The sequence below is a fragment of the Trachymyrmex septentrionalis genome, unplaced genomic scaffold (assembly GCF_001594115.1).
Source record: "Trachymyrmex septentrionalis isolate Tsep2-gDNA-1 unplaced genomic scaffold, Tsep1.0 scaffold44, whole genome shotgun sequence".
Taxonomy (NCBI): Eukaryota; Metazoa; Arthropoda; class Insecta; order Hymenoptera; family Formicidae; genus Trachymyrmex; species Trachymyrmex septentrionalis.
In genome coordinates, this window is record NW_017305611.1 from 1,414,711 (window position 1) to 1,425,053 (window position 10,343).

Below are 10,343 nucleotides of genomic sequence, written 5' to 3' on the forward strand. Positions count from 1 at the left end.
TATGTAGTTTTTTTTCTTTTTCTTTTTTTGTTTTTAATTAAGCAGAATCTCATACGCGTTTGACGCATAAACAAAATTTTTGACTAAATGAAGAGAAGAAAAAATACATATATATCTGAAAATACGCATGAGAGACGCATAGATTTACGTGTATAGATTGACCTTTGACCCGTATTATACATAAAATGCCGTTCTAATTCGCAACTAAATCTGAACCCGACCGAGACCCATTGATCATAAATCGCGGTGAAAATTTCGTTGACCCTGACGCAAACGCTACGGTTGGGTACATCGCTTGGCGTCATGGGAGAGATCAATGCATCATTTTGCGCGGGATGGCAGAGTGGGTCAAAAAGACCGACATAAATCTTCACCTGCGAGAATTTTTATGACCCCGTTACGCCTCCGCATCGAAAAGCACGATCCATTTTGCACCTGCATTAACGACGAACGCCGAGCCATATGGATATACATACATATAAATATATCGCAATCCGGAATAATATTCGCGCAGCATGAAATCAATTACATTTCCAATGAATCATTATGCGCGTTATCAGAATCTATATCGCTGTACGGTCGCTGATGAAAATTACGTTTTTACGAAAATCCGTTATTTCAAAGCGCACCGGGCTCATAAATAATCGTAATATCGATCCTACGGCAAATTCATTTCTCTGCCACAGTAGTTTCCTGTCGCCTTTTTATAGAGTCTACTTTCTACTTGTGAAATATCAAAATAGCGCAAGGTGCGCTGACACGGCGCGACCTAATGTCACTTTACAAATGAAGGCAAGCTATTTTTATTTGACTAACACGCGTCGTTTCCATTCCAGAAGTGAATGTCGCGTTTCTACCTTTCCGTTGCATCTCGAAAAAAAAGAAACATCAAATTTACATGCTTCGGTTTTCCAAGGATTATCGTACATGCGTCATTCAAATGTATAAAAGCTTTTCCTACTAGTCTATTTATAGTATTCTATTTCAATCTTATACATTAATGTCTGCAAAATTACATTAGATTGTGTTAAATACTTGATAAACTTTTATTTCAAAAACGTAAATTCTCATAATACAAAATTGGAAAAATTTAACACATTCCACATGCCTCAAACGATTCACTCAAATTTTTGTGTTAATTTAATATAAGAATATGTTAGGAAGTACACAATATTATGTAAAAAATTAATACAAAAAAATGTAACACTAACACAATTTGTGAAAGCGAAAAAATATTGTAAAAGTGTTATTTCTTCAGTAAAAGTAAATTTCTATTAAATTAATATATTTTATTTATTTATTTAGAATTTACGTTATTTTCATTATTGATTCACATTTACTCACATAAATTGTTATTTTAACATTAGGGAATGTTAAATATCAATTTAACGTACAAAATTCGAATTGCACAATTACAGGATATTAAATTAAACTCAGGTGTGCTAAAAATTGCACACAAAAATTTTAACAAGTATCAATTTTAAGACAAAATATTTGTAGTACACAGGAAAATTAAACAAAGCGAAGGTCTGATGAACATTTCATTTATGCTCAGAGCTATAGAATTAATTTCTTCATCCACTATCTAAATAATGCACACGATGCATTCTCTCAGGACCGAGGTGGCGTGCGAGAAAGTGAACTGCTGCATATGTAAGCGCGAGACGGTTTTGATTACTGCGGTATATTCGGCTATGCCAAGTAGGAATCCCGGATTTACGCACGCAAGTGGTCGTTTCCGGCTGGAGCGAACATGTATTCGCTTGGCAATCTCATCGGCCGAATAGTTGAGCTTTCGGGCAAACTTTGATTGACCGAATGATCGACTTGCTTACCGGAAACTAAACGTGTCTAAACAGCTGCTAGCTCGACATAGTTAAGTTGGTCGCGTGAATTTCTCATATCTGTCCTATAAATCGCGCTATCGTGAATGAATTATTGAATTACATCACCGCATTGGTAATGTCATTTGTAAAAACACTAAAAAAGAAAAGTAATGACGAATTAAGCGTTCTCTCTATATTAAGCCATAAGAGAAATTACCCAGTCGACACAAACTAAATGTAACATAATACCAATGTTATTATTTCACACTTAACAATGTTATGTAACATACAACCATATGTAACATTATATTTGTATTGTTGAGTGCGAAATTATAATATTAATGTTTCGTTACTTTTAGTTTGTTTCGACTGGGTATATTTCACTAAATTGCATATCGTTTAAAGTGCGTGTTATTTTACCATCTCATTAAAACAGTAAAATGTATTCATTATGTGGAATATATTATAATTAAAACAGTTATCTGAAATATATCACACAAACTCTGAAATTTTTTTTAACTTGCAAAAGAAAACTTTGCCTTCTTGGATTATTTACAGAATAAACTGTGTGCTAAACTGACGGAATTTATCAGGCGATTCTTAAATATATTCTTAATATTCTGAATATATACCAAGAATTCCGATTTAATACGCAATGCGGAATGCATACGGTATATTCGTTTAGCTTTCTGAAGATAGCGTCGCAAGATATTTATGTCCACTACCACAGAAATGACCTACAGGACACACGGTGAATATTTCAGATGAACTTGGAAAATTCGTATCAAATATTCAGAAGCGTAGCGTTTTATTTTTGTCGAAGATCTCCGATTTAAACAATGTGTTCTGAAATTCTTCGTATATCTCCGTTGCAACTTACAGATTGTGGAAGATATATATATCAGAATATATCACAGATTTTTAAATATGTATATTAAAAGCCAAATAATTATAAAAAAATTATTTAATGTTAAAAAATTGTAATACCTCTGTGTGTGTGTGTGTGTGTGTGTGTGTGTGTATGTTTCTCATGTAAATTTGAATTAAATTTGATATAAAAAATGAAAGATTATAATTTCTTGTAAATAACCCTTCTTGCTTCATTATTACTAAGAAAAATTAGATTTTATTAGCATAAATTTAACTGATAAATTAAATAATTTCTTTAATATTTCAAAAATGACTTCAACGCACGCGCGCGTGTCTTTGCTTCTTTTTCGTATATGTATTAGGTTAAAACAAAAGTTAGTACTATAAACTTAGTGTTATAAACTTCAAAATTCAAGCAACTATAATTCATTAAAAATGAACAAAATTTAAATTTTAAAAAAGAATTTAAATTTCAATCTCTATTTTCGCGAAAAGTCTTTTTAGCTTTTGTGAGTTTAGAAATTTTTATGTACAGAAAATAACGAGCTGAACAAAATAGAAAATTTTCTTCTCACTTTGTGGATCTGTCATGTGTTTGAAAATCTAGCAAAAAATTATCTTATAATTTACCCTATAAAATCGTTGTATAAAAGTGTTTTAAAAATTTTTTGTTATTCAGTTATTGCGCGTTAAATAAAAAGAGCACATATTTATTTTAGTTATGTAAAACTACGCAGTGTTCTTCTGTTCGACTGTTAGAAAACATTCAGTATTCGTGCAACCATTTGTAAAATTGCCTCAGCGTTTGCTTTCGTATTTCGATATTTCCACTTTGTTCCCGTTTGGATCCAAACGTCGAGTCCGGCCATTTCACGCTTGTTGAGCAGCGGACAACTTCGCAATTTGGGTAAAGGACCGTATCGAGTGCAGAGTTCAAGAAATTTTTGCTTTTGTTGTCAAACGTTTAAATTAAAAAAAAAAATGATTGCGTCTTCTAATAATATAAATAAGAAATATAGTAGAAATAGAAAATAATTATATTCACAATATACAATATACTGTTAGTAATAATCTTGTCCAAATCCCGCAATGAGAGAACGTTCAACTAAAGCCGGCGGTGGAGAGAACACATTTACAGATGAGGTGACTTATTTCGCAACGAGGAATTACTTATTTTCTCAGTTGTCGCACCAACTAGGAAGCACTCTCTACGTAGCTGCACAAATATCGTGAGGCTTTCGAATATTTAGAACGCAGAAGCCCGCAATTCCCGGCGGTAAACTGGTTTGTGCGGTAATTTCAATTATCGTATTGCATGGAGATTCGTCTAACTTCTCCCTCATAAATACATTAGTGTTAGTGATTTAACGCGGATGTGCAAATATCCGGGTAGTCGGGCACTCTCAGTTGCTACCGAAAACTTAGCTGGCAAACCCAGCCCAGGTACGTCAGGAGTTTGAAAAGGCCATTCATTCGGGTAAATATTTGGACGACAAGGAAATAGGCTTCACAATTTCCGCCGGAAAAACTACTTCTTTTTTTCAATACTTCGAGATCAAGTTCGTCAAGTTCCCATATGTTCCGCACGACTTTTATCAACGTACGTGAATCTTAAAGTGTATTCCGAAATTCAAATATCAAAAGCTAACTCTGTCGTTTCTGCAGAAAATTGAAAATTTCCCATGCCGCAGGTATACAGAGAATGCAAAAAGTATTCGTTTATAGGAAAAATTTTTATTTAAAAAATCCTTCTTTGTGATAAACAAACATTAATTAGTAAAAATATCTTAAAAATACCGTTGCGAGCTCGCGTAGGCTTGCATCGGCATTTTTGTATCACGATTTATTTTTGAAGCCATAACTCTTTCCGTAATAAATTAATTAGTAATTTATTAGCGATAAGTACGTTCCTAATATAAAGAACTTCGCGAAAAATTATGCTGTGTTGATGACTTTACAAGTTAAATTTCTCAACTGTACAAATATTTTTTGTGCAAATAATACAATATTTTATTTTCGCTTATTATTAAGATATTATAATTTAATTATGACCTTGTTAGTAAAATAATTTTGAGAAATACAGTCTATTTTGTTCTTCATTAATAAATTGCTAATTAATAATAATGTTTACTTTCTAAAAATAAGATTTTTTTAAAGAGATGTCTTCACTGTGCGAATATTTTTCGCACTCACTGTATCTCTCACGAATGTGCACGTTTTCCTTATTATCGCGAATAGAAAACGTTTTTGCGTATCTATTGCATTAAAATTTCAAACAGCTTTTTTACAGTGGTTCGTGATGCAGTTCCTACTAGAAATGCAACGCGTGGCTGGAGGCGCACAAACCCCCGAGAAACGCGTTACATTTTTCAGCGTCTTTAGCCGGAAAGACATATTCTCACCGCACCGTGGAAATTTCATCTTCAGCTTCGTAGTGCTTCTCTTGTCGGGCTTAAGAAACTATACGTCGAGTAACGGGGTGCTGCCAATGCTACCAGTTGCGTGGCGGAGTAAAGGAAAGACCGAGGCGCGCCGAGCTTAATCCCGTCGCCCTGGAAAAGTTTTGTGTTCGCGGAGATTTTCCCGCAAGCCATCTCGTCCGGAAAGCGTTCCTTTTTTTTTTTTAAATCGTCCGATGATTCACATTGACCCCGCCGCAATTCGCGATCCTAATCATTCCTGCGATTTGTTTCCACAGGCGCGAGTATATTCCTCGTATTATGGAAAATTGCCGTCGAATGCGGCAGTCGTTTAATCTTCTAAAATCGATGCGAACACAGTTTGAACGCGTCGTACATAATGAATTAGCATTCATCATGGGGAACGAAAGTTTCGGAATATGTAATTAGAAGATTAAGATATTTTACACTAAAAAAAAATTCACTATACCTTAATAAATATCTTTTTGAACTATTTGTAAGTAAATATTTATTTACAGTAAATAAACATTTAATCAATAAAAAAATGATAATTAAATCAAATTAATGATTCTTGTATCAAATAAGTATATGTTAATATTCAGTAAATGTTTACTTACAAATATTCAAAGAAATATTTATTAAGACATAGTAAATGTTTTTCAATCTACAACTCACTGCAGAAATATAAATGTCGGCAAAATTTTTACAAACTAGTTTACAAACAATACAACTAGTTTACAAACTAGTTTTGAATAATTTTTATATAACATTTGTGTTACTTTCTAACATATTCAACTTGTATTAAACTGACATAGAAATTTGAGTGAACCGTTTGGGACGTGAAATATGTTAAATTTAACATAAATTTTTAAAAGCGGCGACTAAAAAATGCTGGATTCTAATACATAAAACCGATCCAAAGTCATATAAAAAATAAAAATTGAACGCTCAATACTTCTGACTTGTTTTCTAATTTCGATAAAACTTTATACTATATATACTTAAAAAATTTTTCTTATATCTCAAGAACCGAACCTGATGAAAATATTTTAATTTTCGACAGATTGGGTTCATCGTCGAAAATTATCCTAAAAACAGTCTTCATATACTTTTACTTTGTAAGAAAACTTTGTAAACTAGTGTATTTTAAACATTAGCGATTTAATTTTGTGGAAGGCGCCGTCGAGTTCTATTAAATTAGTTACTCTTACGTTGTTTTTTTTTTTTTCTCAGTATCTCGGTACCTAGTTGAGAAGAGCGCCGGTAAATCTGAAACACGCGGCATGTTCGCGAATAATCGAAGCAATATATCTTAAAACTTCTTTTTTCCTTCGTCTCACATTTATAACATAACAACGGTAACAAAGTTCAGCCAGTAGTTTGCTCGAATACCCTCGAGGCAAAATCAAAAATATATCATATACTGCAGCACGTCGCTCATAAAATCAGAGCCGTTTCGTAAATGCAGTTGCTGCGACGGTACATTTTGAGGTCGAAAAAAGCATAAGTGCTCAACTTGCAATCTGCGTTGTAATGTAACCAGATTATTCCGCTGTCGCATAAATACACGAGGAAATGCAATTGTTCATGCACGCTGCACTCGCGCAGACTTTGTGAAATTGGCAGCCTTCCATGTTCATACCCATATAAAATATATATTACATAACATTAAAGAAACATATCTGTTAAAGCTATTAGGAAAATTACGTTAATAATTTCACCTTGTCTTCAATCTGTTTAATTTTTCATTAACAAAATTTTGAATTATGTGGTAATGCACTTTAAGTAAAATTAAATTTCCGAGACGCTGGTAGAAACGAGATCTTATTTCGGAGCTAAATTCAAGGGTACTTTGACAGTATTTTCAACTAAAAGTTATCTAGGAGTATGTTGTAGTAGCGTCAAACATAAAAAAAAGTAGCAAAAAAAGCAGCGAGTAATCAGATTTTCGCTGAAAAAAACTCGTCTCCAAATTTATTAAAGATTTCGTACATGAAAGAGAACACGGTGCAACTAGAAGGGAACCTTGCATAAATGGAAAAAGCAGAGTACGTAATGTTTAGTTCAAAATGTGCGACCGAGGGTGAGCGCTTTACATAACGAAAACCCTCATTTGACGATAGGAGGCAGTAAACCCTAAAAATTGACTTCTGTTATGGTAATAAGTCATCTAACCGATTTCAATCAACACAGCGAGTGTATCTAACGTGCGAACCACTACATAAAACTTTATATATTTCCTTGTACATCAGTTGCAAGTCGATCATAAGCTTATTGAGACAGTCAATCTGAAGAAACAATTTTTAAATTAATGATTCTTCAGATTGGCTGTTGCAACAAGTTTGCGATCGACTTGCCACTAATTGTAAAATCAAGGTAACATAATAATACGATAATGTAAAATAATCTTAAAAAATGTGTTTAAAAAAGATCATTAAAATTAGAAAGTATCGATTAATTTATTAATGTGTTATGGTCTTTATTAACAAAGACGGTAATAGTATTGTATGATTCGACAATTTTCTTCAGTTTTAAAATATTTATAAAAATTTATAAAAATTTATGTAAATGAAATATTAAAATAAATTATAAATTAAAGCAAAACGTGATGGTCGTTGTTAACTTATTTAATCTTTATTAGATATTAATTTATATTAATACTTAATCTTAAAAAATATATATATACTTATGTATATGTATAATAATACTAACAATCTTTTACCCGACATCTCTTTCTAAAGCAATTAAATTGCAAAAATGCTAAGATGAAATGTAAATTAAATTTCTATAATAATATTATAATAATATAATAATAATAAATTGTAAATTAACGAATGATATTTTGTCGACAATAACAAAAGATACTTAGTCGATAATATTATAATAATAAAAGATAATACACCCTTTCATTTTATTGAAGTTGTATTCTCGCATTTTCCTTAAGCATTCTTTTGACATTCGCATTACATAGAGATCAAAGTCTAAATTAGTAGAGAAAAATGACACGACATGTTCTGTATTCGCAAGAATATCGCTTGTGATAACGATATTACTGGCATTTTGCGAAGCAAGCTTAATTTTGTTGCAGCACTCGAGCTAATCGATGGCGAAATTCTGTGGCGCTCGTAAATTCCGAAATGAGATCAACAACTTCCTCCCCAATGTCAACAGGCTGAAGAGATATTCGTAGGGTTTGCACGATCGAAGGAAATACCAGCGAGGAAAGGGCCAGCGGACGACTGGGGAGTAGCCGAAATTTTTGGCGTTTTATGCGAACGCCCGAGTATACGGCACTGTTTTTCGTGTGGCAGCTGGCTCGCATGGCAGAACAACACTAAACTCAAGAGCCAGGACCGACATGGTGCAGTCTTATCGGCGCGCTCGCCTTATTTTTAATAAAAACTACGAAGGGGAAGAGGATGGTGCGAGATTAAAAAATTCACCGGCGCCCGGAGGCACTCGATGGCCTCGTAACTTAAAATTAAGAAAATTAGGAAGCCGCACGAAGCCGACTAAGCTCGCGAAACGCTTACATGCTGTTCTCAGGAATTTAATAGTAATCACTTAATGAATGATGCACTTGCATCGATACACCGCGCTAAACTTTATTCAAACATTTTTATAAACTGGATTTTGATGATAATTAGGATAATCTCACATTATTATAACAAAGAAATATGATCTCAATATGATAAATTATATAACTATTGTATATCGTACATAAAGAATGTTGCATTGTAAAACTAATTTTAATTATGTGATATACTTTGCACGACGTCCACAAGATATTCATTCTATTATTAACGTCACATAAACCTTAGCATTTGGTATAGTAAAGATGCGAGAATTTTGTGTGAAATGTACAAACTTGGAACGGGTCGGTTGAGTTTTCCATTTTGTCTATCATACCGTACGACAGTCGGAAATATAAAAAAGAATAAAGAATGCGGAAATTATACTCGACACATAAAAGCGATAATAAAGTGAAAAAATATCGTAGGCTCAGTAAATGTTTCTCGACACAATAAATGATCATTATACAATATTAATAAAAATAGTAATCAACAATTTCCATACGCTTATACTTATCATTATTCTGAGTTAAACAATAGATCATTTAACGAGTATCTGTGACATTTGCAAAGCTTCTATCTTCTTTAATCCTCCAAATCTGGCGCTAAGGTCTATAAGACCTTAGTCATTCAATTTTTGTTAATTAAACATTAATTAATTTCAAGGAATCAAAATGACATAAAAAAGAAGACTAACAGGCATATAATAAATATATATTAAGTATATACTAGATATATACTAAAGTATATACTAAATGTATTTTAATAAGAACAATGAAAATTTGCAAATGTAACGTAAAGAAAATTGAATTTGTTTGATATATTTTTGATAAAAAAAATTTATAGATAATTGAGTGTGCGTCAATAGACGCACCGTCATCTCCGGAGGGTTAATAATAAAATTCGAAAAAAAGAAGAAATCTATTCTCACCAGAAATACCATCGTAGGTCCACCATTCCTCCCAGCTGGCTTCGGATTCTGTGAACAAAGATAAAAAAAATATATCAGTAAAAGTTTTGTGTTTCTAAAATATATTAATAACTACTTTCTAAACTCCTGTAACTTGTTCTAAACTGCATAGCGGTACTGAAGTAACGCGCGTACGTACGTTGCACGTTTTGGATTGCGATAGCCGCAATTTTCTTTCTCGTACATCTCCCACCCGAGCAGTTCCCGAGGTTCCGCAAACGTACATACGACGAAAACTTTCGAGCTCTATCACTGGCGCCCGAAGACGCCGGCCGGTGTGCATCGATCAATTGCAGTTGTAGATCGGGGACGATCGGTCAATCGATTACCGCGCGGCAGAATTCTAAGGCGGGCGCCTCTCGAATTGTGCCACGTGGTTTTATGCGCGTCAGACATGCCAGAAGTGCGACGGGTCCATCCCGTTGCACGTGCACACACTCGGAAAACTCGCGTTCCGTCCCCTTTCCCACCCCTCTCCTACCCCTCACTCTTTCTCTATCTTTCTCGCAGCCTCTCCTGATCGTAGCTCGACCCCATCCCGCTTTAAACGCTGACCTATATTCGATTATCTGGATGCATGCCATCCAACGCCGTACTGCAAACTAATTGCTTCAAATTGGAAAACTTTCTCGGGCTATCCTGAATCTCTCGCCTCATCTCTACCCCCCCCCCCTCCATCTTCCTC

General features: G+C 33.8%; 1 protein-coding gene across 3 annotated transcripts in view; it reads right to left on the reverse strand.

Moving 5' to 3' along the window:
• LOC108751475 (carbonic anhydrase-related protein 10) overlaps positions 1 to 10,343 on the reverse strand; it is a 167,191-nt gene that overhangs the window by 84,169 nt on the left and 72,679 nt on the right. For all 3 annotated transcript variants that reach the window (XM_018491708.1, XM_018491707.1, XM_018491706.1), the window contains exon 2: positions 9,620 to 9,667. In XM_018491708.1, coding sequence (XP_018347210.1) covers positions 9,620 to 9,667 — 48 coding nt within the window. The remainder of the gene's footprint in view (positions 1 to 9,619; positions 9,668 to 10,343) is intronic.